This window comes from Bombus pascuorum, chromosome 7 (assembly GCF_905332965.1).
Source record: "Bombus pascuorum chromosome 7, iyBomPasc1.1, whole genome shotgun sequence".
In the NCBI taxonomy this organism is placed as follows: Eukaryota; Metazoa; Arthropoda; class Insecta; order Hymenoptera; family Apidae; genus Bombus; species Bombus pascuorum.
The window spans coordinates 13,494,211-13,516,915 of record NC_083494.1 but is presented as its reverse complement, the minus strand read 5'-3'; the positions used below and the strand labels follow the sequence as shown (position 1 = coordinate 13,516,915).

Here is a 22,705-nt window from a genome sequence, read left to right as displayed (position 1 = left end):
ATTAGCAATAAACATACATATATACAACATATGCTGTTAGCAAAGAGTAGGGATTATCCTGTTTGCTATTAATACAATGACAGTTTAATAACATTAATAGGGTACATACACATATATACACATATATATATATATATATGTTTATGTAAAGTTATTTAAAAATTTCATCACATAAAATCAAATACAAAATTAATATACCTATTTGTAAATTTTTAATCTTAAAATTGGTGCAATTCCCTAAGAAATTTTAATCAATTAATCAATTAATTTTATTTCCTTTAATTATAGTTACATCAATTTCTTATTTTTTAGTTAAAATTATAATTTATAATTGCTATAAAATTTATAAGTATATTTAATGTAAATATATTTTTTATTTTTATAAGCCATATGTATATTTTCACATATTATTTGATTCACGTATTGTGCAAATAAAACGTGTAATTGATAACCTCATTTAATGAATGGAATATATTTTTATTTAATTCAAAATACAATAACTCTACAAGTCAAACAGAGACGTAAAGGTAAATAACAACTTTTTAAAATAATACTTTTAGTATTTATATAAAGAATTGTTTTCTACGTTTTCATAAATTATTATAAAATATATGTGTTTATCTGATATTATCTTTTGTAAAGGCAATTATTTACGTATATAAATACATTGGTATTTTAAAATAATGTAAGTTTATAGAGATAAATTTAAAACTTAATAATATAAAAACGCTGTAAATCTTATAATAATCTATAATAATCTATCTTATGATAATCTTATAATAATCGAATAGTTTATTTGATGTTACTATTTTTATATTTACTCTAATTGATTTTCTCGGATAACGATAGTAATATTTTAATTTATTGGAATTTTGTATTGTGAAAAAGTTGTTTCTATAAAGCATTGTATTATTATGTTTATTCATGCCTTATTTAAAAAATCAAAATATTTATATTCTTACTATACATATAGCATAGGTGAAAAACATATGCTACTATAAATAATTATGACAGTAGAAATATATATAGCAAAATATTTATACATTTTAATAATTGTCATTAGTAGTTAGTTGTATTCGATATTTGGATATATTGATACTTTATTTATATTGCTCTATATTTTTGGAATATATAAGATAAAGATTAAAACACATGGGGTAATTAGAAATTCTTTGTAGGGCATCACGATATTGGGAAATTATATATAGTCATATAAATGATTAAACATCAATATTTAGCTACATTAGTTAAACAATACAGTTGGATACAATATTGTTTTTATTCTAAAATGTCTTCTTTGCTGGTTCCTCTGGAATCAGTACGAGGAATGAAATGTTTGGACCGTACTGCATTTACAACCACTGTGGAATTACCATTTTTAAAAACTCGTGGTGTAGCACTATCAAAAATAATACCTATTGTAAAAAAGTATCTGTTTAAAGTAAGAAATTTTAAACCAGTTCAAAGTGCAGATAATGAAACTATTATATATTTGGATCCCAAGTTAATAAAAACAATTGAAGATTTTGGAGAAAGTGAAAAGAATCAGTTATTAGGAATGTATGAACAGTTTGGAACAACAAAAATAACTTTAAAATACGATAACTGGCAATCCTATCAGATATTAAGGAGTATTTTACCTGAGGAAATTGAGGTTCCAACTTCATATAGCATAGTTGGTCATATTTTGCATTTAAATCTGCATGATGCACATTTACCATACAAAGCTATTATTGGCCAAGTTTATCTTGATATGGTTCCAAATGTTCAAACTGTTTTGAACAAAATAGATATCATTGATACAACTTTTAGAAATTTTGCTATGGAAATTCTTGCAGGCGATAAAAATACTATTACAATAGTAAAAGAGAATGGCCATACATATGAATTAGATTTTTCTAAGGTTTATTGGAATCCTCGATTAAGTACAGAACATCAAAATGTAGTTAAATATATGAAACCTAATGATGTTTTATATGATGTATTTGCTGGAATTGGACCATTTGCTATTCCTGCTGCTCGTAAAGGAATTAAAGTATTTGCGAATGATTTAAATCCAGAATCTTATAAATGGCTACAGAAAAATATCATCATTAATAAAGTTAAAAAAAATATACAATCTTTTAATATAGATGGTAGAGATTTTTTAAAAACCATTTTTAAGGCTGATATTTTAAACAGGCGAGCTACTAATAAAGTTGGTATGGAACATATAGTAATGAATTTACCAGCACTTGCTGTTGAATTCTTGGATGTATTTTTTGATTCATTTAGTGAAAATGAAATTAAACAAATCTGTTGTTGTCCACCAACTGTTCACTTATATTGTTTTATAAAAAGAAATAAAGGAGAAGATGCTTGTAAACTGGGACAATTATTGGTAGAACAGAAACTTGGTTGTACATTGAGTCCTGATTCTTTAATTGATTTACATTTTGTCAGAAATGTATCTTTAAGCAAAGATATGATACGTGTATCATTTTTATTGACTGAAAATATATTAAAAGGCGAGGCGCCAGCAATGAAGAAATTAAAGATGGAAAATAATTTTGATGTATTTGCAAGTGATAATATTACAGAGAATAATGGGGAAGAACAAAGGATTCCAAAAAATGCAAACAAAGAAAAATGTGTTTAAAGTAGCAACAGTTCGTGGTGATAGGGTGAAGCTAAAAGCACAAAAAGTGTTAACTAATTTAAAAAAGGTAAGTGAATTCTTAGAAAAAATATAAATCATAATATATTTAAATATTGCTAATGAACTACACACACACACACACACACACACACTTTATGGACAAATATATGTATATAATAATATACAGTTTATTATATGAGTTTCCCTCATTTTAATAGTTGGATTTGAAAAAACATAAAGTAACTAAAGGAAATAAGGATAAAGCAGCACAAATTGATAAACAACTTGAAGAATTACGTAAGGAAGTATATCAGTCCAAACCAAAAATAAAAGTAGCTAAAGCAGAGCAAAGAGAAAGGAAGAAAATGCAGAATGCAGCGCCAATACAAACTGATGCAACAACTTCCTTGGTGGAGAAAATGCAAATTTGACAAACATACAACTTAGTTAAACATACATATTTAGAACATTCATGTAATATAATGTACTTCATTAATAAAACTGCTCAATAATATTTGTTTGTTTTATACATTGTAGCAAAATTATTGTACATAATATATTATGTAAGATTTTATTGAATAATTTTGTATCAAATAAAAGTAATTGAAAATACAAGTGTAGTAGTCTAATAGCTTATTTCTTATCACCCAATTTTTATCTCACTTATCTAAGAATAAATATGTGAATGAGTATTATAGCATACTGAAATTTTGTTTATTTAATGATAACTTAATTTTTGTCTTAATACTAAAAGAAGAACTTTTAAAATCTAGTCGATATTCTTCACAGTTACTTATGTGAATGTATTTTAATGTGCACAGGAAACTATTCATGATGGAGAGTGTCTGTACTGCTGGTTTGATTATAATAGGAGATGAAATTCTACGTGGCCAAATTATAGATACAAATACATCATATCTGGCAAAAAGATTACGTGCTTGTGGTATTAAACTTCAAAAAATAACAGTGATTCCTGATGTTGTGTGTATTATTTTACTAGAATCTTTGTATTAAATTTTAGCTATAGTTATTTAGTTAGTTAATTATTTATTATATTTAATTGTCACTTTAAAAATGTTAAAGCATTATAGTTCAATATATTTTGTTTATTTTATTTTCAACTATAATAAAATTAGAAAAGTAATGAATTTTCATTTTATATTTTTTCTATTAAAATATTGAATGTATATTAGTAATAAGATATTAAAATATAGATAATAATAATTTAATTAGTAATAATAAATTTTTGTAAATATGCATTGTGTACATATATCTATGTTTTTATTAAAATCTAAATTCTCACTACGTGTAATGTAGCCTTTTGTCTTAGGTAGATGAAATTGCAAAGACCGTACTTGAAGCTTCAAAAGAATATTCTGTTGTATTTACATCTGGTGGTGTTGGACCTACACATGATGATGTAACATACGAAGCAGTAGCCAAAGGTTTAGGATTGAAATTTGAACAAAATGGGGAATTAGTTGATATTTGTTTAAATCTGTTTCCTAATAATAATGATAAAGAAACTCAACGCCTTACTATTGTACCAACACCCTGTGAGCTTATTCATATTTATTCACCAAGTGAGTAAATTCTGTCTAACATAAAAAAATTCTTGTTATCATCCAAAACAGTAATTAACAAAAAATAATGTTTCTAAATCATTGCAAATATCGAAAAAATTATATTGATCATACATTAATATACTACATTGTGCTAATTTGTACTATGTTTTATGTATTATTCTTGCTTTATTTATATATAAATAAAATAACAGAATGTGATTAATAAAATTAATTATATAAAATCATTTTCAGAAAAATATGCTATCATAAAAGCAAAGAATGTATACATGCTGCCAGGTTCTCCAACATATTTTGAGATAGCTGTTGATGTAATCATACCTCAATTAAAAGGAGATACTCCTTTACACTTTGAAGAAATAGATATTAATTTAAATGAATTATCAATAGTAAGAATTTTGGATGAACATGCAGAGTATTGGAAAGATAAAGTTAATATTGGTAGTTATCCACAAAGAACACCTGAATGTTTTACAAGAATTACATTAGAGGGGAGAAAAGAAGACGTTCTGGAAGCAAAAGGAAAACTTTTATACTCGTTACCAATACAAAAAATTAGAAATCTAAAAAATGGATTCAGTTATTATCACGCAAAAACTGTACTTGAAGATACTGAAAATGAAGTACATATAAAATATGCCGTGGATATTTTACAACAGTGTTATAAGACGTGAGTATTATAGACTAAGTATTTAATAATGTGATGTACATTGAAAAAAAGTGTCTTTAAGTAAAAGTAAATTTAACATATTCTTATCTCATACACATACATTTTTAAGATATAAGCCAGAAGAAGTTTTTGTAAGCTTTAATGGAGGGAAGGATTGCACAGTAGTTTTACATCTAGCTGCCTGTGTTGCAAAATTACAAAATATCTCGTCATTATTATGTTTATATGTAACAGCAGAACCATTCCCAGAAGTAAGTTTAAATTAGAAATTATTAAATATGATCCTAACTTATTTAAGAATAAGATCATATTATTGAAAGTAAAGATCTAGATTTCCACAAGATTCAAATTAGGTTCTAATTCAGTCATAGATAGAAGCAAAAAATATTAAATTCTTTTATGCTACAAGCCATCGCTTTCGAGAAAATCGAGTATGGAATTTCGTCAAGTACGCGATTTTCTCGAAAACTATTTTTCTTTCTTCTATTCTTACATACCTTTAGTATACATATATATTTTGCAATAATCTAAAACATGTTTAAATATTTTAAGGTGGATTCGTTTGTAGAAAGAGCAGCTCAATACTACGGTTTAGAGCTAATAAAGAAGAAATGTCCTTTGCGAGATGCATTATGTTCATTATTAAATGAAAAAACAAATCTAAAAGCAAGCCTTATGGGAATGAGGAGAGGTGATCCTGGTACACAAAATCTAGAGGTCTTTAAGCCAACTGACTCAACTTGGCCAAATCTAATTCGCGTAAATCCGATCTTGAAGTGGTCGTATGATCAAGTTTGGAAATTTTTGTTGAAACACAATGTACCTTATTGTCCATTATATGATGAAGGATATACGAGTTTAGGTACAAAATCAACAACAGTACCGAACCCACGATTAAAAGATCCTGATAATCCATCATCGTATCTTCCAGCATATACTTTAACTGATGAGTCTGCAGAAAGACAAGGGAGAGTATAGCTATAAAACACGTAGAAAAGCATACACAATTTTACAGTATTTTTGTAAACTTTATGCAGCTTGAAGGGTTATTGTAACTTATTTTAAAAAGATAAACTATCTTTATATCTCGTATAATATAAAGTATTTTAATCTATTAGGACTTTTTATTATGTGATTTTAAAAATATACAATTTATAAATGAGTATTTAATGTAATTAATTGTGATCTTTTAATTGCGACACAGCATAATATTTGTATAAAAGTATTAAAATGAATAAATATGTAATTAAATTAATTTAAGATCATTTAACTATAATCATTATATGCTTGATAAAAATGTATTAGTACATACACGCATAAATTTAGGGAATAAAGTGGTTTTAAGGAATAAATTTTAAATTACGAAGAACTGATCTTATTATTTCTAATTAAATCTCCGTCCTAAATCAAGAAAAAGAAATCCATCTTCTTAGTCTTTTGTTTATTTAAATGGGATAGTAACTTATAGGACACTATAAAATAAGGAAAAAATTTTTTGATTTACTAAATCTCTTATTAAGATAATATAACACCAACAAGTACGCTAAAATACCGATGAAAATCATCTCAAGCCATCTGAAATAATAAAGAGATTTCCAAAGAGCGTATACGAGAGTGATACGAAACGGAGGAGACAGTAAGCTCATAATTCGCTAAAAGAAAAAAGAAAGGGGGGAAAGGCACGATATAAAACGAATAACGTGTTAAGTTCAAAGGAGCATCCACCTATGATAAAATCGAAATTTCGATTGACGATTAGTATGACTAACTTCTATGACGTCGACACACATTCCTGCTGACCCAGAGCAACTAGGGGATAATCCCCGGCTGATCCTCATACGAAGCCAGCAAAGCCAACGGGTTAAGGTTTCGTCGATTCGAGGGGGTAGAAGAAATGGTATAAAACTGCTGTCTGATCAGCGGTATCAAGGAGAGGGGCTGGCAGACGGAGTGACCAACATGTCCAACGACACTATTCATTGGGAGGCAAGATACCTACCAGCAGGACCACCACGTTTGCTGGGATGGAATGTTCCTGCCGAAGAATTAGTCCATATACCGGAACATTGGCTGGTCCATCCCGAGCCGAACCCCTCCCTTCATTATCTATTAGCCCTCTTGTATATCCTTTTTACTTTCCTTGCTTTACTTGGCAATGGCTTGGTAATATGGATATTTTGCGCGTAAGTTATTTTCTTTGTCAATAAGACTCATCGCCTCATCATTATTGTTCTTCTATCATATAACATTTCTTGCCATCGTTACGGTAAAAACATCTAATTATCTAAATATCTAATTATAAAAGTCTTATAATATCGCACATGTATTTCATAAGTAGATTACAGATTTTTATGCAATTTCATATTTTTATTAACGATAACTAGATAGATGATATCTGTTTATTTCTCTCGTCAAGCGTTATAACAAATTCTCCACCTTGAGAATACTTTTTATATTTTTGTATATTATGTTCATTTTGTATATTTCTGTATCCTCAAATATTTCATAAACAGATAAAAATCCATAATTTATTTAAAAGTGTCGCGGTTGAAAATAAGTCAATGTTATGTTAGAATTGTATGTAAATAAGTAAATGTAGAATACATTAGAAATAATGTCAATGTTATGAAAAATGTCAAGTCGAGGGGAAATTTCAAGGGTTGAAAATAAAAGAAGTTACGAAGATCATTATCATTTGACCATTGTTTCCCAGAGTTTAATCTTTTTAGCAACATTGTGATACGTAGTTTTGTAAGCTTGCAAATAGTTCTTCGTCTCTCTTGAAAAGCTTGTTCGAGCTGTGTCGCTTTTGAAATACACGCGCGATATTATTTATACTACTGCAATGCGTGAAAATGCGTTAATTAAATCTTGTTTTTTCAAGTGCCAAATCATTAAGGACGCCTTCGAACATGTTCGTTGTGAATCTAGCGATTTGCGATTTCTTTATGATGATCAAGACGCCTATCTTCATATACAATTCCTTTAACACTGGTTTTGCTCTGGGACATTTAGGATGTCAAATATTCGCGGTCATCGGCTCCCTAAGCGGAATCGGGGCCGCGATAACGAATGCAGCTATAGCATACGACAGATATAGGTATGCTTCTTCATTTACTTTTAGACGAACAAAATTTGACTGACAAACTTGCTATGTACATTAGTCCTGTACTGTATACAACTTCATAAGAGAACAAAGAAGTTAACAGTGTAAGCATTATTTCTAGACTTTGGACGCTTCTAAAAGGTTTCATATAAGAGAAAAAAAGGAAACTTAGGTGGTGAATTGTTTTGCCTACTAAACGCTACAACGAATATTATACTTTGAGTATTTTATAAACTTTTGCATATTACGTGCGTTTGTTTCTATTACATAAATTATATATATTTATTTCATTTAGCGACTAGTTTTTAGGATGCCCATGACGCTAATAGGAAATATTACAATCTATAAAATCACAATAGAACCTACAGTAAAAGAGACCTAAGAATAAAAAAAGTTATTAAGGTTTTACAGTAATTGCATAGAAAAGTAATTATTTACAGCCTTGATCAACGTATGTTTTATAAATTACCGTATGTTATATAACTTCTGCACCAACCCATAACTGCATAAAAATCTACATTCCGATTATTTCATACGTTCGTACGAGAATAATTTGTATTTTCACGACGATCTTATTTTCCATCTTCACCGTTGAACGTTAATTTCCCAGTATTTGACACGAATTAGTTAGTTAGAAAATGTTACACGTTTGAAAAGAACGATTTCGAGCGTCCTTTTATTTTATTCTGAAATAAATAAATAAACAAATTTTTTTCTAGTACAATTGCAAGACCGTTGGATGGCAAGCTATCTCGTGGACAAGTGATCTTGTTTATCGTCTTAATTTGGACGTACACCATACCATGGGCGTTGATGCCTGTAATGGGAGTATGGGGACGTTTTGTACCGGAAGGCTTCCTTACCAGTTGCTCTTTCGACTATTTGACCGACTCTAATGAAATACGAACATTTGTTGCTGTCATATTTACTTTCTCCTACTGCATTCCAATGATGCTTATAATTTACTACTATTCTCAAATTGTTAGCCACGTCGTAAATCACGAGAAAGCGCTTCGAGAACAGGCAAAGAAGATGAACGTGGACAGTTTACGGAGTAACGCGAACACAAATTCTCAAAGCGCCGAGATACGTATAGCAAAGGTATTTAAATAAAGGCATTACGTTGTTTCTCTTTTATAAACACATTAACTGCCACGCGAATTTTATGTATTTTGCCCTGAGAGTTTACGTTGTGTTTTTCAATTTTTGCAAAATACTATTATCGTATTTGCACGGTTTTTACTCACAGCGTTATCTAAATTATTCACGATTTTTTACTCCGTGAGGTCTATCTTGCTTTAATTATTCTACAAAGTTTAGTTACGTGGGTGACACCGATGACCATCGTGGCAGTCAACGTGTCGAACGATTACTGCAATGTTTATATCCTCTGCCAATTTCGTTTGTCAGATATGACATTTTTTTAATAACTTTCTTCGATGCTTTCAACAATTTCAGTTCAGTTCTTTTAACAATTTCGTTGTGACTAGGAGTAATCGATCATGGTTGCTGTAAAATTCCATCAAAATAGTTAAATGTTATATGACCATATCACGTAATTGGTTTATAACATAATCGATAGATTATGCGACGTGAAACGTAGAAAAAGGAAAGGAGGATTATATTATCACGTGAGGTTTGACTGTATCAATGAAAAATAACAGGTAGTGCAGACTATAAGCGAACTCCTATTGTATGAATTCTGATTAATCTAAACTGTTTGTCCCCTGGGGAGCTCAGGGGAATTTTATTGTATCCATTCGAAAAAAATCCTGGAAACAAAATTTCTTCTTTTTTTACTTAGATGACTTAAACACGCATATGTATATAGTATGACATATGACGAAAGAAACAATAGAGAGAAGCAAAGATAAGAAAGAGGAAAGGGGATTAGGAAGAGCAAATGTGGTTCTGTTTCATCAATTTTGCAAATCTATAGCGTTCATCCTATTATATACCAATGATCGATATTGATCACATTTAAGAACAAATTAAGAATTATAGTAAATTATTTTAAAAATATACAATCGCTTTGACGAAATAATAGTTACTTTCTGGTTGTTTAGCTATGTTGTAGACGTTGGAGGGTCGTAACTATTGCTATTTTAATTTTGTACGAACTATACTCGCTTAACGTTTAGTGTATCCGTTTAATTTATGTGTTTGTTCGAAGGCTGCCATTACGATTTGCTTTCTATTCGTCCTCTCATGGACTCCGTATGGCGTGATGGCAATGATCGGTGCGTTTGGCAATAAAGCACTGTTAACACCTGGTGTCACGATGATACCTGCGTGCACATGTAAAGGTGTTGCTTGTTTGGATCCATACGTATACGCTATAAGCCATCCGAGATACAGGTAAACTTTTTCGAGAAACTACGAAAGTAAATATTTCAGATCTAGATATTAACTATAATATAAATTATAATTCACCGATCTTATAATTCTTTTTATACGTCTTCTTAAATAAAATAATAATTTCAGTAGCTCTTTTAGCAAATTATAGTTTTCATATATCTTTCTGTTTACAAATTCTTTCCATTTTCTAATCTTCCCTCGGTGATTTATTATATTATATTACGTCTCGATGTTAGCTGCACGTACGGGAAAGGATCTTTGAAACGTACGAGCAGGATGAAATAAAATATATTCTTTACTGTTTGAATAGATTGGAACTGCAAAAACGACTACCGTGGCTGGAGCTGCAAGAGAAGCCGATATCCGACTCGCAAAGCACCACAACCGAGACAGTAAACACACCACCGGCCTCGAGTTAAGTTTCCATCGAAACTCCTCTTCTTCGAGAACAAAAGATAGCAATGTATTCGGCCCTTGCTCGATACTTTGTTCCCACCCTGTTGAACATACGCGGTTCTTGTATAGCGAAAGCAATAAAGTAATTTCCTTGCATAAGTAATAATCGTCCTCAATGTAATTTACATATACGAATGTACATACATATTATATTATATACGCATACATATATATATATATATATATGTATATATATTTCTTTTTTCGCAAAAGAAAATGAAAAAAAAAAATATAAACTGAGATGGTTTAAAAATGAACAATAAGACGAATAAATAAATTGAAGTAAGGATAGGGATTACGGATTTCTTGTTACGATCAGAATTTTCATGTTGGTGTTGGTATATGATTAATAAAAAAATACTCCTAAGTAAGGAACAAAAACTGGCAAATTACAACTTTATTCATTTTGTTACATACTACTCGTCTTATAGCTACGCGACTCTAGGCCTTAGAGATTCGAAAATAAAAGAATGTACGTGACCAATCGACTAAATCCGATTAACTTTGCGCTCGTCGATGTTTAGGTCGATATTATGATAAAGAATTTTTCATATAACTGCATTGTATAATTGAGAATTGACTGTTATGTGCTGTACAATTGGTATCGTTAGCTGTTTCATGGATCGAATAGACAGACATAAATCTTAATCTGTCGATATTGTAGCTTGAGGCGTAGACGAAAAATTGTTGTCGATTTAGGAAATGTTTGAAATTTCGGTATTATCCTCTTGTAAATATATATTAATCGAACCTTTGTAATTCCTCGATTATTCGATAAAAAAGTGGATAAAAAGTTATCTTGCATTGTTTACGTTTTACAATATCTTATATCAATTTGCGAAAGCGTTACGCCTCGGTCGTCAGACTTATTACATTAAATTAAGCCTTAATACGAAGTATTACAAATTTCGAAACGTGAAACGAAAAGTGAAAAACGGAGAAAAGAAAAATGTCTTTTTCTTGCCGTACTGCTCTCGTATATCGCTCAAGATCTACGCAACTGTGCAGCCGTTTCAAGTCTCTTTCATACTATATATTTTTTCTTTTTTTTTCTTTTTTTTCTCTTTTTTGTAATCTGGTCAACTTGTCTCGTTGCCACGCGTGTCTATGGTGTGGCCTTCCCTTTTGTACTATGTCGATGCTAATTCTTCTAAGATATAATTACAACAATAAATAATAAATCCACGTTCTGTACACCTTTCCTAGGAACTTTCTACTTCCAGCTATGTTAATTCACAGAAGACATTGATTTACTCAGAAACTCCAAGCGATTACAAGGTATCGAGATCCAACTTCGAATAACAAGTACATAAAACAAGTTTGTTTGTAATTCTTAGAAAAAACGAGAAATTCCTTAAAGTCGGATACGATGATCATATCTCTCTCTCTCTCTCTTATAAATAAATATATTGCGGTAACAATGTGGAACGGTAAATGTATTATATATTACACGTACAACGATCATCGTGTAATACAAGTTATTATCGCTAAAGATCACGGTTCGAATAGCTTACGTTATTTCTTAACGAAGACGAAAGTTTCACGTGAAAAAATGTGAAATCAGATGGATCTATTCGGATGGTTTGAAATGCTTCTTTCATGCGAAGCATCTTCATATACGTATTCGAAAACAATTACAAATATATTAAAAAATAGTCGAGGCGTGAACTTCGGACCATCGGCATAACAAAGATCCCCAAATAGACGCGTCTATGGGGAATATTAACCATTCTTTTCTTTTTTCCTTTTCTCCCTCGTTAATTTGCAACTGTACAATTACTTTGTTTCCCTACATCTACGATAACAATGAATAGAAATGCCATTATAGAGATATGTATTTTTACTGACGGCTCGTCTAAAAATCTAAGAGAGAACGTCTTTCTTTCTTTGACCAAATTACAGCGAGATTCGAACGGGAGATTTCTTACTTGTCTCGCTTCTCCCGATTAGAATTAAAGGAAGCATCAACGAAAAAAAAAAAAAAAAAAGAAAATAAAAACCGAAACGATCGCTAATTATAGCGAAACAGAGGCGTCCGAATTTTTTTTTTTTTTGAGAGGAGAACGCGTCTTTGTTACTTTGACTAAATTACAGCGAGATTCGAACGGAAGATTTCTTACTTATTTCGCTTCTCCCTATTAGAACGAAAGACAAAGAAAAGAAGAGAACGATCACCATTAGTAGGAAAAAAGAGGCGATCGAACTTTTTGAGCACGCGTCGTAATTACACTCGTAAATAATGCGCGTTGCAATGTTACATGATGTTTTTCATTTTTCGGCGAAGACAATCGATTTAAAATTTCTTTTCGTCGCGTTCGATGACGATGGTGTAAAAGTTTCTTGGAAAACTTTGATTGTTACCGCGGCTAGACATCGGTACCTGGATATAACACAGATGATACTTGCGCTCTGGCTATTCTCTACATGAGCATGTTAACACGTTTCATCATTTTTATTTCTTTTTTCATTTTTGATTCAACATCTATAACATACGCGAAAAGTACACTTTTTCTTCAACTCTTAAAAACGACCGAACTGAACTTATGGTCGTGCACGTAAGCGCTTCTGGTTCCACTGCGATATTTGCGTTATATAAAGTATATACTTATATATATGTATGTGTGTGTGTGTGTGTTCTACGTGGAAAACGTGGTCAGGTAGATACAACTCTTTGGAAGTGAAGTTCCGTGTCATTTAAACGAGAATGAACATAGGAAAACTTCGATTGAACCTCGATGCAAGTGGATTTATTTTCAAATGTATCGCAGGATGTTCCAGTAACTTTGGGTTACATGTTATCTTCTAATTATACTATTACTCGAAACTGTACGTTTTCTAGACGAGTACTTTTCTTTTTCAATTTCATTGAATCAGGAGGTCTTGGTGTATACTCTACGCAGTAGAAACGAGAACTCAAGGGAGAAGCAGGTAGAAAGCAGGATTAAAATTGATGCTTTACTGCATAAATATCGTTTGTTCATTTTTAGCGCATTCGAGAAAACCAATTTTAAAAATTCAATGCTACTTTATCATTAAATACGTACTCCTTGCATCGTATTTATCTTTATCGATACTATTGTAAGATTGATCGCAAATTGCGCGTTGATCATTTTTAGGAACATAAAATGACAGAAGTGGATCTTAAAAATATCTCTATATACACTAAATACAATAAAGAAAATATTATTTTTGAACGTACAGTATTTACGCAGCGAGCCATCGAAGTTTTAAATACACCAGTGAGCAAATTTTCATCACTTTTTCAAGTTTGTATACTAACGATATTTTTAACAATAATGCATATTTCAAAAACTACAAAGAGTTGAGCTTTCTCCGATAATTCAATTTATATCAGAAGTGATATTCATTATAAGATACACATAAAGTTGAGTTTAATATTAACTCAAGCTCAAAAATTTCATACTGCACTGTCTTACAAAGGAACAGAGTTCTTTTTATTATTATATCCATAAATAGTTTAGTTCAGAAGTTAATAGAAATTATTTGAGATGTTACTTTGGATGCCGAAGAAAATAATACTACAATTAGTATACAATAGCTTCTTTACTTAAACTAGCATTATTCTTTGTGACTTTTAAAGCACCTGTTATTATTAAGCATCATATTTCAAGTAAAACGTGTTCTTTCAAGTAAAACATGGTGGTTCTACTTCAAAATTTGTACCCTGTCCACTACATAATAGATTAGAAGTCTCATATATCACAATCTATAAGAGTCTTTAATGTCGTGAAATTTAAAAATAAATTCACATCTATATCCGCAATAATTCTCTAAAAAAAAAAAAAAAAATAAAAATACCACACGCTAAAATTAATAGAACACCCTGCAGATATTTTTAACTAATATACATACAAATATACACATACACACACGTGAATTGATTTATGTAAACTACTATCACAAAGTACTTAAAATACAAATAACAATAATATTCTCGTTAAAAAGATATGATAAGAAAACTTTCAAGAATCGATTCAATAGAAAAGAAACGCGAAAATCGGAACTTTAAAAAGGGCAGTTATTAACGAGTTTTCCGACGATCTACTTTCCCACGTTTTTCCTACTATCGTGTTTTGATTTCATCGAGGCATGTATCACATCGTGTGTCTAATGCCTCCTATATATTACAACGATATATTATTATCTAATTGTACATAAGACACTCAGCAGATGAACGAACACTCGTGTCATTTCGAACAACACTGAGAGACTTTAGCGGAGTTTAGTCGAGAACGACTCGTTTCTAAAAAAAAAAAAAAAAAGGAAAAGAAAAAAAAAAGACGACGAATCTCCCGACTATCATTATTTGTAGTTCGGTTGCGTGTTTTCTCATTGCTATATGTCATCGAATGCATATACTGTTCGCGCGACACGCAAAGCTGCCCTAATTTAACCATATTAGGCGAAAGGAGGAAATAACAGGGTCGTGTGACTATGTAGATTACATGTCTCGTTAAATTCTCGTTTTTCTTCAGCGAACAGGGAAAAGCATATGGCCTAAAGATTTGTTATTTGCTATTGTTAGTACTATTACCGTTATTATTACTATTATCATTAGAATTATCATCATTGTTTTTGTATCTCTTGTTTTCATCGTATCGTTTAATAAGCTTTGATTAACATCTTCTCCCTCGCTTCTCTTTTTAATTCTATGCAAACTGACATCTTATCCTCTTCGATATTTTATTTTTATTTTAATCACTTTTCCCTTTTTTTTTTTGTCATTTGAATACCATCCTCGGCGCAATTATATTCCTTCACGCGTATATATATATACTTTTCGAATTTGTGTATTCTCTCCCCCTGTTTCCTTCTGTTTTTTTTTCTTTTTTCTCGAAAATATGTATTTCTTCGTGTTATACATTATCTACGTTAGTCTCTATTTTTCATATTATCGAACGTATATCACTCTCTTAAGATTATTACGCGTTTTCTCTAGACGTATTTACACGACAGGCCAAGTCGGTATCATCATACGTCGACGTCGTCGTCGTCGTATTCGAAACGCAAATGCACGACCGTGCGAATGTTATTACAGAAGTTAATGGCGTTACTAAAAGAGAAACACTGATGTGATCGCAGAGTGATTCAGTTTCGTATCTACATATGTATACGCGGCACAGAACGGAGGATGCTACACAAAGGAGAATTACGCTACGACGAGAAACGATGTTCTTGAGGAAGACAATTCGTATCGGTGCCTTTGCAACTATGACTGGCCGTTTTGGCCTTTCGTTTTTCCTCTATGTTTAACTTCTTCGTTTTATGAGACCGTAATGAGCATATCAACATCGTCTGATTGTCCTTCGACGGCTCCTCTATCCTCGTTCTCGATTTCTTTCGCTCCTCTTTGTTCTTGTTCTCTGTTATTGCCTCGTCCTGCGTGCACTTCTCTTCTGAAAATTTGTTAAATGACAATTATTAAGGAGATAGATAAACTGCGCATAGTTAAACGCGTTATAGTCTTCGTCGGCGACTTTGGGCGTTTGGGTGCGAAGCGAAAATTCGAAAATAATTTCAAGAAGCTGATTACGTGTAACGCACAGTAGCAAAGACTTCGACAAGCATTCTAGAATTTCTTTCGATTTTCATGGAAGCTTAAAATAGGAAAAAGAAATATTAGGCGTGGACATAAATGACTCAGAATTATTTATAAACAATTAAATGCAGTGGCTCACGAAAGTATTCAATTATACTTGTCGACACTTTCTATGAACGTATTACGTGTGTTACACGAAACACTTTGCGATTTCATCAGCATTATGTCATTCTACTATCATCATGATTATATCGATAAAATTTTAAACAATTCTGAGAATGTATATTTGAGTTACGAGATATCAGTACAAAGACACGTTATGTATTTTGTGATATTAAATATTATACATAATCATATCAATACATATAATATTATATACTTTGGAAAATATTTATAGACAGGCAATCATCCATAATATTGATAAGTCTCGTTGTCAGTATTCAATGGGATCATCTTTAATACTTATTATGAGCTTGAGGTGATTGTTCACATTGTATATTAACTTTTCACTAGATATATAGTCAATAAATATCTTCATAAAAGATATAACTTAGAAAACACGAAGCTGGCACCCCGCAGGGGGTAGCCACCCACATGCTGTATTTATTTTATTTTATTTTTTTTATTTACCAATGAGATATAACACTTTACTAAATGTCCTTCAGGACAAATTGTAAAAACCAAAATAAAATAAATAAAAAAAATAAAATAAATATCTTACAATTTCTATATACACAGCCATATCTTCTATTATGCGAACATTATCAAAACATAATAATAATTCACGATATCAAGATTTACATATATTCTAACGTCATTCTATATCTAACGTCACGCGATATCTTATCGTTATGTCAATCGAGGATCAGTTTATGTCAGTTAATAATCGTCGAGAAGCGTGATATGCGGGAAACGTCATATGCGAAAAGTATTTACAATTCCGAGAACGCAAAATTGCTGATGGAGCGATTTAAAAATCTAATGATCAAACTCGCAATCAGTTAATTGTAATTTCCAATAGAATACAGTGGAATGTAATTATCTAAATATCGTTTGCTAGAGTTCATAGCTTTTTCTATTATTAGAATAATGTTTATTGATTTCAAAGCAAAGTAAAAGCTATATTTTGTAATTACGTAGAATGGAAATTAGCATTTGTCAGTAAATCGATCAATTTAAAGATGATGGAACCTTATAAACAGGCTGTTAATGTTTATGCATTGATAGGCATATAATTTAAATATGTAAAGACGAATGGAATAATACTAAAAGATGTAACAAAATATTCAAAATATTACTGTTTATAAAATATTTAAAGAACAAGACAAATCTACGTTTAACTTCCATTTCTTTATCTGCATTCGTAAAAATATGAATTTCCCTGAACATCTGCAGTCTACTTACGAGCAACGAGTTTAATTAGTTGTATATCATGTTAATAGAGCAAAAACAATTGCCATTAACAACGAGAAGTTACTTTTTTTTTAAATATATATCAAACGTTAGCAATATTCTTGCGAATATTTAACAGCCAGAGTGTAGGGCGTTAAAGCCATTTTGCAGGCACAGAATATTCGGGATATCCGGAGTTATTGATTAAATAGGAAGAGGAGCAGTCACTTTTGAAACTTTCTATAGGGTGGACGTGTGGAAGCTATTGTCTTAATGGTTCGATTGCGATTTCTTATGGAAATATTTAAATCTTGGAAAATATGACTACGAAAAAAGAAAGTTTATTATTATTAAATATCGCATATGTATTGCTTTGAATCAAACTCGATGTCGAAGTAACATTAAAACCAGAAAAAGAAGTTTATTTCCTAAAGCATTTGCTCGCATTGTTAAAAGTAAGAGAGATATCGGTTTTCAACAGAAATCGAGTTACCGAGGCATCCTGTGCATTAAACACCTCTGTTACTTTAAGCGTAATTCGCGTGGAAACAAATTTAGTTTGAATTGTATCTTTCTGATACACACGTACATCTCTTAGGTGTACGTATATTAACATTTCATTTTTCATTCCATTATTACACGTACATTTTTAAGCGCATTCTGTATCCGTGTGAAGAAGGTAGCAGATTCCATTAAAGAAAATTCGATTCGAAAATTTAGAGACCCACAGAGTCTATAAAAAGCTCGTTTCACGACTTCGATACGCTCTTCTGAATAAAATATACCTTTTCCGAGACATTCCGTTGCAATTTTAAAAACTACTCTTCTTTTAAACTGTTAGCTACAATGACATTTTTTATAACAGTCTTCGTTAGTAGAACGAATTATAAATATTTTCGTATCCGATTTTCAGTTACATGAAATCGTATGTGAACGAAACAGCCGATTTGTCAATCGACATACCGATCCTTAAATATCACTTAATCATCGTTTTGTTAGTTTAGAGCAACCCTTTATTACAATCAGAATATTTTATATTAATCATGAATTCTTTCGGATATTAATATTTTGTATAATCTTTTAAATTCTTTAAAATAATCAAGTTAAATAATTCATAATATCTTACACTCTACGTATTCATATGTTAACTTTGCTCTCACGTACTAGATTTGAAAAATCTACCTAACAACGTCACAGCATTCTACGATGCGTGATTATAGCAACAATAGAAATTGAAATGTAATTCAGACAGAATGTAATTCAATTATAAAGTCGCAAAATTTTGCTCGTTATCATTGTTTAAATATCAGAATACAACGTAATCTATACGGAAAATAAAACAGTGGGAGGATTTTGTCTGTATATTGTATATTGTTGTAAATTTCTCCCGATATAAATTTCCAAAAAAAGAAACGATCTTCAAAAATCTGGTGATCCAAAGTTAAAAAAGAACGTACGATAAATAAAAGTTACACAACTTTTAGACGAGAGGGCGACCAACGAGCCATCCTGTACTTTCATTCATTGCTTGAAATAACGATGATCTTTCAGCCGAAGAGGACGCTCTGTACACTCTGTTAAAAATAATCGAGTGTTCGAGATTTACGCTATCTCTGAGGGTTAGTGTAAAACTGGTGGTAGACAATCTCTTGTAATTGATCTGTTATTAGCTTAGCTGAATGGCGAGCTAGTGGCTAGAAAAAGGCAAACAAGTACCTTCGAGGACCTCGTCGAATATCGATCTGCTCATCTTGGAAACACAGTTCCTTTCTTCGCTTTGATCCACTTCGTTCTCCCTCTCGACGTTATTGTTCGTGCGGAAGACCGACTCGAGAATCTGTCTGGAAATCAACGGCGAGGCAGGCTGTTTCAACTTCGTTCCATTCACATTAGCGAAAACGTCGCATGTGCTCGTTTCATTGTCGCACATGCTTATGGTGGACGCGTTATCGGTGATAAGCTTCTCGGTGTCCGAGTCACCGGCGTTGCTGTAGTAATTATTGCTGCTCTCGGACTTCTTGAGTATCGACTTGGAGACCCGGTGCCTGTCTATGAAAGGCACGCCCTCGCTGTCTATCGAATCAGCGGACAGGGAAAGCTTGCTGTCGGTGTTCGTTCCTGAAATTTGCCTTCGATGACCTGCATATACAGTGCTTCCAAGTATTGCGCTGACCCAGAATATAAAGGAAATCAATAGAAGGGTGAATCGACAGGTAGACGCGACTCGAATAATCTTTAAAAGCCAGCGAACGTGAAACGAGCGTGATACGATACGTTCGATACACCCTCGTTTACAAGTGTTGCAATAGTTGTGGGAAACGATAGATTCGAGAAATCATTAGGAAATTATCTTAAGTTTAGAAATCTTTAAATTATTACAATATAACCGAATCTATCCATTTTTTTAAATTTTGCATACATTTAACCAATTCGTTCGCGTTTCGTCAGAAAATAATGAAAATATATCTAAATTATGGTACACGTTTGAAGAACGACAAAGAAAAATTTTCTCGACACGGAATCATGTCATTCGTCGAATAAAATTATTCACGATAGCATTTAGATAAGAATAAGAAGTAAGTTCATACCACTTACCTGTGTAATGCCTGGGTCCAGTGACAGAGCCGAACAAATGATGATTTATAATTCTCGTAGCCGAGACCAGGCTGCTGTTGGTCGTGGTAAATGGCTTGCCTCCTCGTAGTCCTCCGTAGTAATTGTTCTCCATGGTTTCCTCTTTCGTCATGCTACGAGCCACAATGCTTTCCTGGTCGCTGATAAATTGCGCGCGTGGTCTTACGCTCTGCAATCAGCCGCGCCGGGTAACTAATATGCGACATTACTAGGCAACTAACTTCTTCGTTAGTAACACACACACATATAATACACAAATCTCCATCTTTCCATCAGTCAACTATTCGTTGAAGATTATCAACGATGAACAACCAATGAAATTCTACGATGATTAAAAAAAAAAAAAAAAAAGAAGATACGTGCACCTATGAGAAAAGTAATTGTACGTAAGTTCTTCCTCGACATTGAATCGAGGAATCGAGAAGCGACTGGGCGAAACCTGGACGGTGATAAATTTCCATTCTTGTATGTGGAAATTTGATGATTTAGGAAGTCAATATATCAGAAACGTCACACGGTTAAAGAAAAGCTTCGATGTTACAAACGTTACGGTTTAACGTTTTCAGTCCATTGGAAGTATACCCATTAATTATTCCAATGATATCCATTGGAATTATAATATTGCTAACGGTATCACAAAGTAAAAATCCTTTTCCCCCTCGCACGTCCTTTTTCTTTTTGTCTTTTCTTTTCTTTTTTCTTTCTTTCTATTCCACACTCGTCATCGTCTCTTTATCGCTTTAGACGACTCATCCCAAATTATAGCGAGGTAAATGACCGATATATAGTACGTACGTTATGTACAAGATTACCTAACTGCAAATTACAAAAGTCAACGACGCTGTCGTACGCTATACCCTTGAGCTTCAATGTACTGAAAACTGCGAACACGAGTCGTCTCTCGTTTTTAATGCGCGTTCGTCTACTCCTTACAGGCAACTCCGATAGATACCATTTCGATACTTCGAATGGTTATTCGTGGCAGTTACTTGTAATTGTTGTATGTATGGTACACGCTTAATAAGAGCGACACGTGTAATAAATCGTTAATAGACTCGAGTGCAAGAGGTGAGTTAATGAATGCAATTAATCGAGACAGGGTGAGAACGCAAGCAGGTTAATTGTCGGATGAAGGGAATTTTTAGCGATTCGTCTGACAAAATAATACCGGGAATGTTTCCTCGACTGAAAGTGTACGGCAAGTCGGTTACGCTGCAACTGTAGCCTTTTGAAATCGAGATAAATCACGCCTTTGGGTAATCTGCCAGGCCAAACAATAATTTCTCTTTTTCTCACTCTCTTTCTCTCTCTCTCTCTCCCTCCCTTTCTCTCTCTCTTTTTTTCTTTCTTTCTCTGTGTCGTCTGTCTTTTCTTTCGGCACGGCTATTACGTGCAGTATCGTGTGTTTTGTGCAGACCCTTCTCAGACAAGCACCAGGGCACATTCGGTAATGTACGATCGCCCTCGGCTAGTCGTTCAACTGTGCTCCGTTTGCGATCTTGACGGTTCGTGAAACTGAAAAAAGCAGTGATGATACGCTGTCAGAGCTCGTGCAATAATAATCACAGCCTTTTAATTATCACGGTTAGTGCAGGGGCGAGGATCGTTTCGAAACGTAGCGGCGGACTTTTACAGTTTCGACTAACGATAAATGGGAAGAGACGTAACGATCAGTGATGGGACCAAGTCTAACACGTACATATAGTACCGTGCACGAGTATCTGGTCTTGTAGCTTCCAAGTTACTGCAAATATGTGACATATAGATTGACAAAATTTCTACCTTAGTCGAATCCTCGTTTGTGATCTTATCTCAGGTAACCGTGTACAGTTAGTGGATATCGATAGAAACAATAGTCGATATTAATTAGTATAAATACAAAAGCTTGTAGGAGAACACCCAAGTTAAGTGATATTAAGTGTACCTATTTAAGGTTGAGATCTTGGAATGATTGGAATACGCGCTTCCAGTTACGTTTCAAAATTGTTTGCATAATTGTTTAGATTCTATAAAGTGTTAGTTATTTATTTCAGATGAATATGAAACTTTTGATTGACGCGAGCGTATTCCTTGTTTCAGTTTCAATTTAGCTGAACATTTGATCCCAGTGACGGCAAGAAGCAGGACAGTAATCAATAGTAGAGAAACGTTCTTCTGTCGTAATATTGAAAATATACTTAAAATATTAACGTTTTCATTGGATTGCATCAAGTGTCCAAATACTTATGCATAGTAGCATAAACACAGTCGGAGATAAAAATAAGTGGATGGGCGATGGAAGTAAATATTATCGCGTCAGATAGCTAAA

At 32.2% G+C, this 22,705-nt stretch overlaps 3 protein-coding genes across 9 annotated transcripts in view; 2 read left to right on the top strand and 1 right to left on the bottom strand.

Annotated features, from left to right (window-relative positions):
• The first annotated feature begins 397 nt into the window (after window positions 1-397).
• LOC132909341 (FAD synthase-like) lies at window positions 398-6,260 on the top strand. 2 transcript variants are annotated; one of them, XM_060964116.1, is made up of 6 exons: window positions 400-527; window positions 3,460-3,619; window positions 3,969-4,221; window positions 4,456-4,891; window positions 5,001-5,142; window positions 5,444-6,260. In XM_060964116.1, the coding sequence occupies exons 2-6, from the start codon at window positions 3,470-3,472 to the stop codon at window positions 5,867-5,869; spliced, it is 1,407 nt and encodes a 468-aa protein (XP_060820099.1). In that variant the 5' UTR covers window positions 400-527; window positions 3,460-3,469; the 3' UTR covers window positions 5,870-6,260. The 2 variants fall into 2 exon arrangements, 1 of the variants encoding a protein (XP_060820099.1); XR_009658526.1 differs by lacking the exons at window positions 3,460-3,619; window positions 3,969-4,221; window positions 4,456-4,891; window positions 5,001-5,142; window positions 5,444-6,260 and adding exons at window positions 1,179-2,705; window positions 2,857-3,152 and having other exon boundaries at window positions 398-527.
• A 542-nt stretch (window positions 6,261-6,802) lies between these two features.
• Window positions 6,803-10,994, top strand: LOC132908721 (opsin, ultraviolet-sensitive). Its single transcript, XM_060962988.1, has 5 exons — window positions 6,803-7,074; window positions 7,776-7,991; window positions 8,717-9,098; window positions 10,171-10,355; window positions 10,666-10,994. The coding sequence occupies exons 1-5, from the start codon at window positions 6,851-6,853 to the stop codon at window positions 10,772-10,774; spliced, it is 1,116 nt and encodes a 371-aa protein (XP_060818971.1). The 5' UTR covers window positions 6,803-6,850; the 3' UTR covers window positions 10,775-10,994.
• Window positions 10,995-11,179: 185 nt separating this feature from the next.
• The window catches only part of LOC132908709 (potassium voltage-gated channel protein Shab), a 70,891-nt gene continuing 59,365 nt past the window's right edge, over window positions 11,180-22,705 (bottom strand). For 3 of the 6 annotated variants that reach the window (XM_060962958.1, XM_060962961.1, XM_060962963.1), the window contains 3 exons: window positions 20,359-20,566; window positions 19,480-19,902; window positions 11,180-16,228 (listed from right to left, as the gene is read on the bottom strand). In XM_060962958.1, the coding sequence (XP_060818941.1) occupies window positions 15,987-16,228; window positions 19,480-19,902; window positions 20,359-20,566 (873 nt within the window). In that variant the 3' untranslated portion in view covers window positions 11,180-15,986. Of the gene's footprint in view, window positions 16,229-19,479; window positions 19,903-20,358; window positions 20,567-21,721; window positions 21,913-22,705 lie in introns of those variants that run through there. The other 3 variants (XM_060962959.1, XM_060962962.1, XM_060962964.1) reach the window with 2 other exon arrangements.

Excerpts from the sequence above, each read along its gene's own strand:
- LOC132909341 (XM_060964116.1), top strand. The coding sequence starts at position 3,470 with ATGATGGAGAGTGTCTGTACTGCTGGTTTGATTATAATAGGAGATGAA. Across the intron at positions 4,222-4,455 it reads TATTCATATTTATTCACCAA|AAAAATATGCTATCATAAAA; the intron begins GTGAGTAAATTC and ends AATCATTTTCAG. Across the intron at positions 4,892-5,000 it reads TTACAACAGTGTTATAAGAC|ATATAAGCCAGAAGAAGTTT; the intron begins GTGAGTATTATA and ends TACATTTTTAAG.
- LOC132908721 (XM_060962988.1), top strand. The coding sequence starts at position 6,851 with ATGTCCAACGACACTATTCATTGGGAGGCAAGATACCTACCAGCAGGA. Across the intron at positions 7,992-8,716 it reads ATAGCATACGACAGATATAG|TACAATTGCAAGACCGTTGG; the intron begins GTATGCTTCTTC and ends ATTTTTTTCTAG. Across the intron at positions 9,099-10,170 it reads CCGAGATACGTATAGCAAAG|GCTGCCATTACGATTTGCTT; the intron begins GTATTTAAATAA and ends GTTTGTTCGAAG.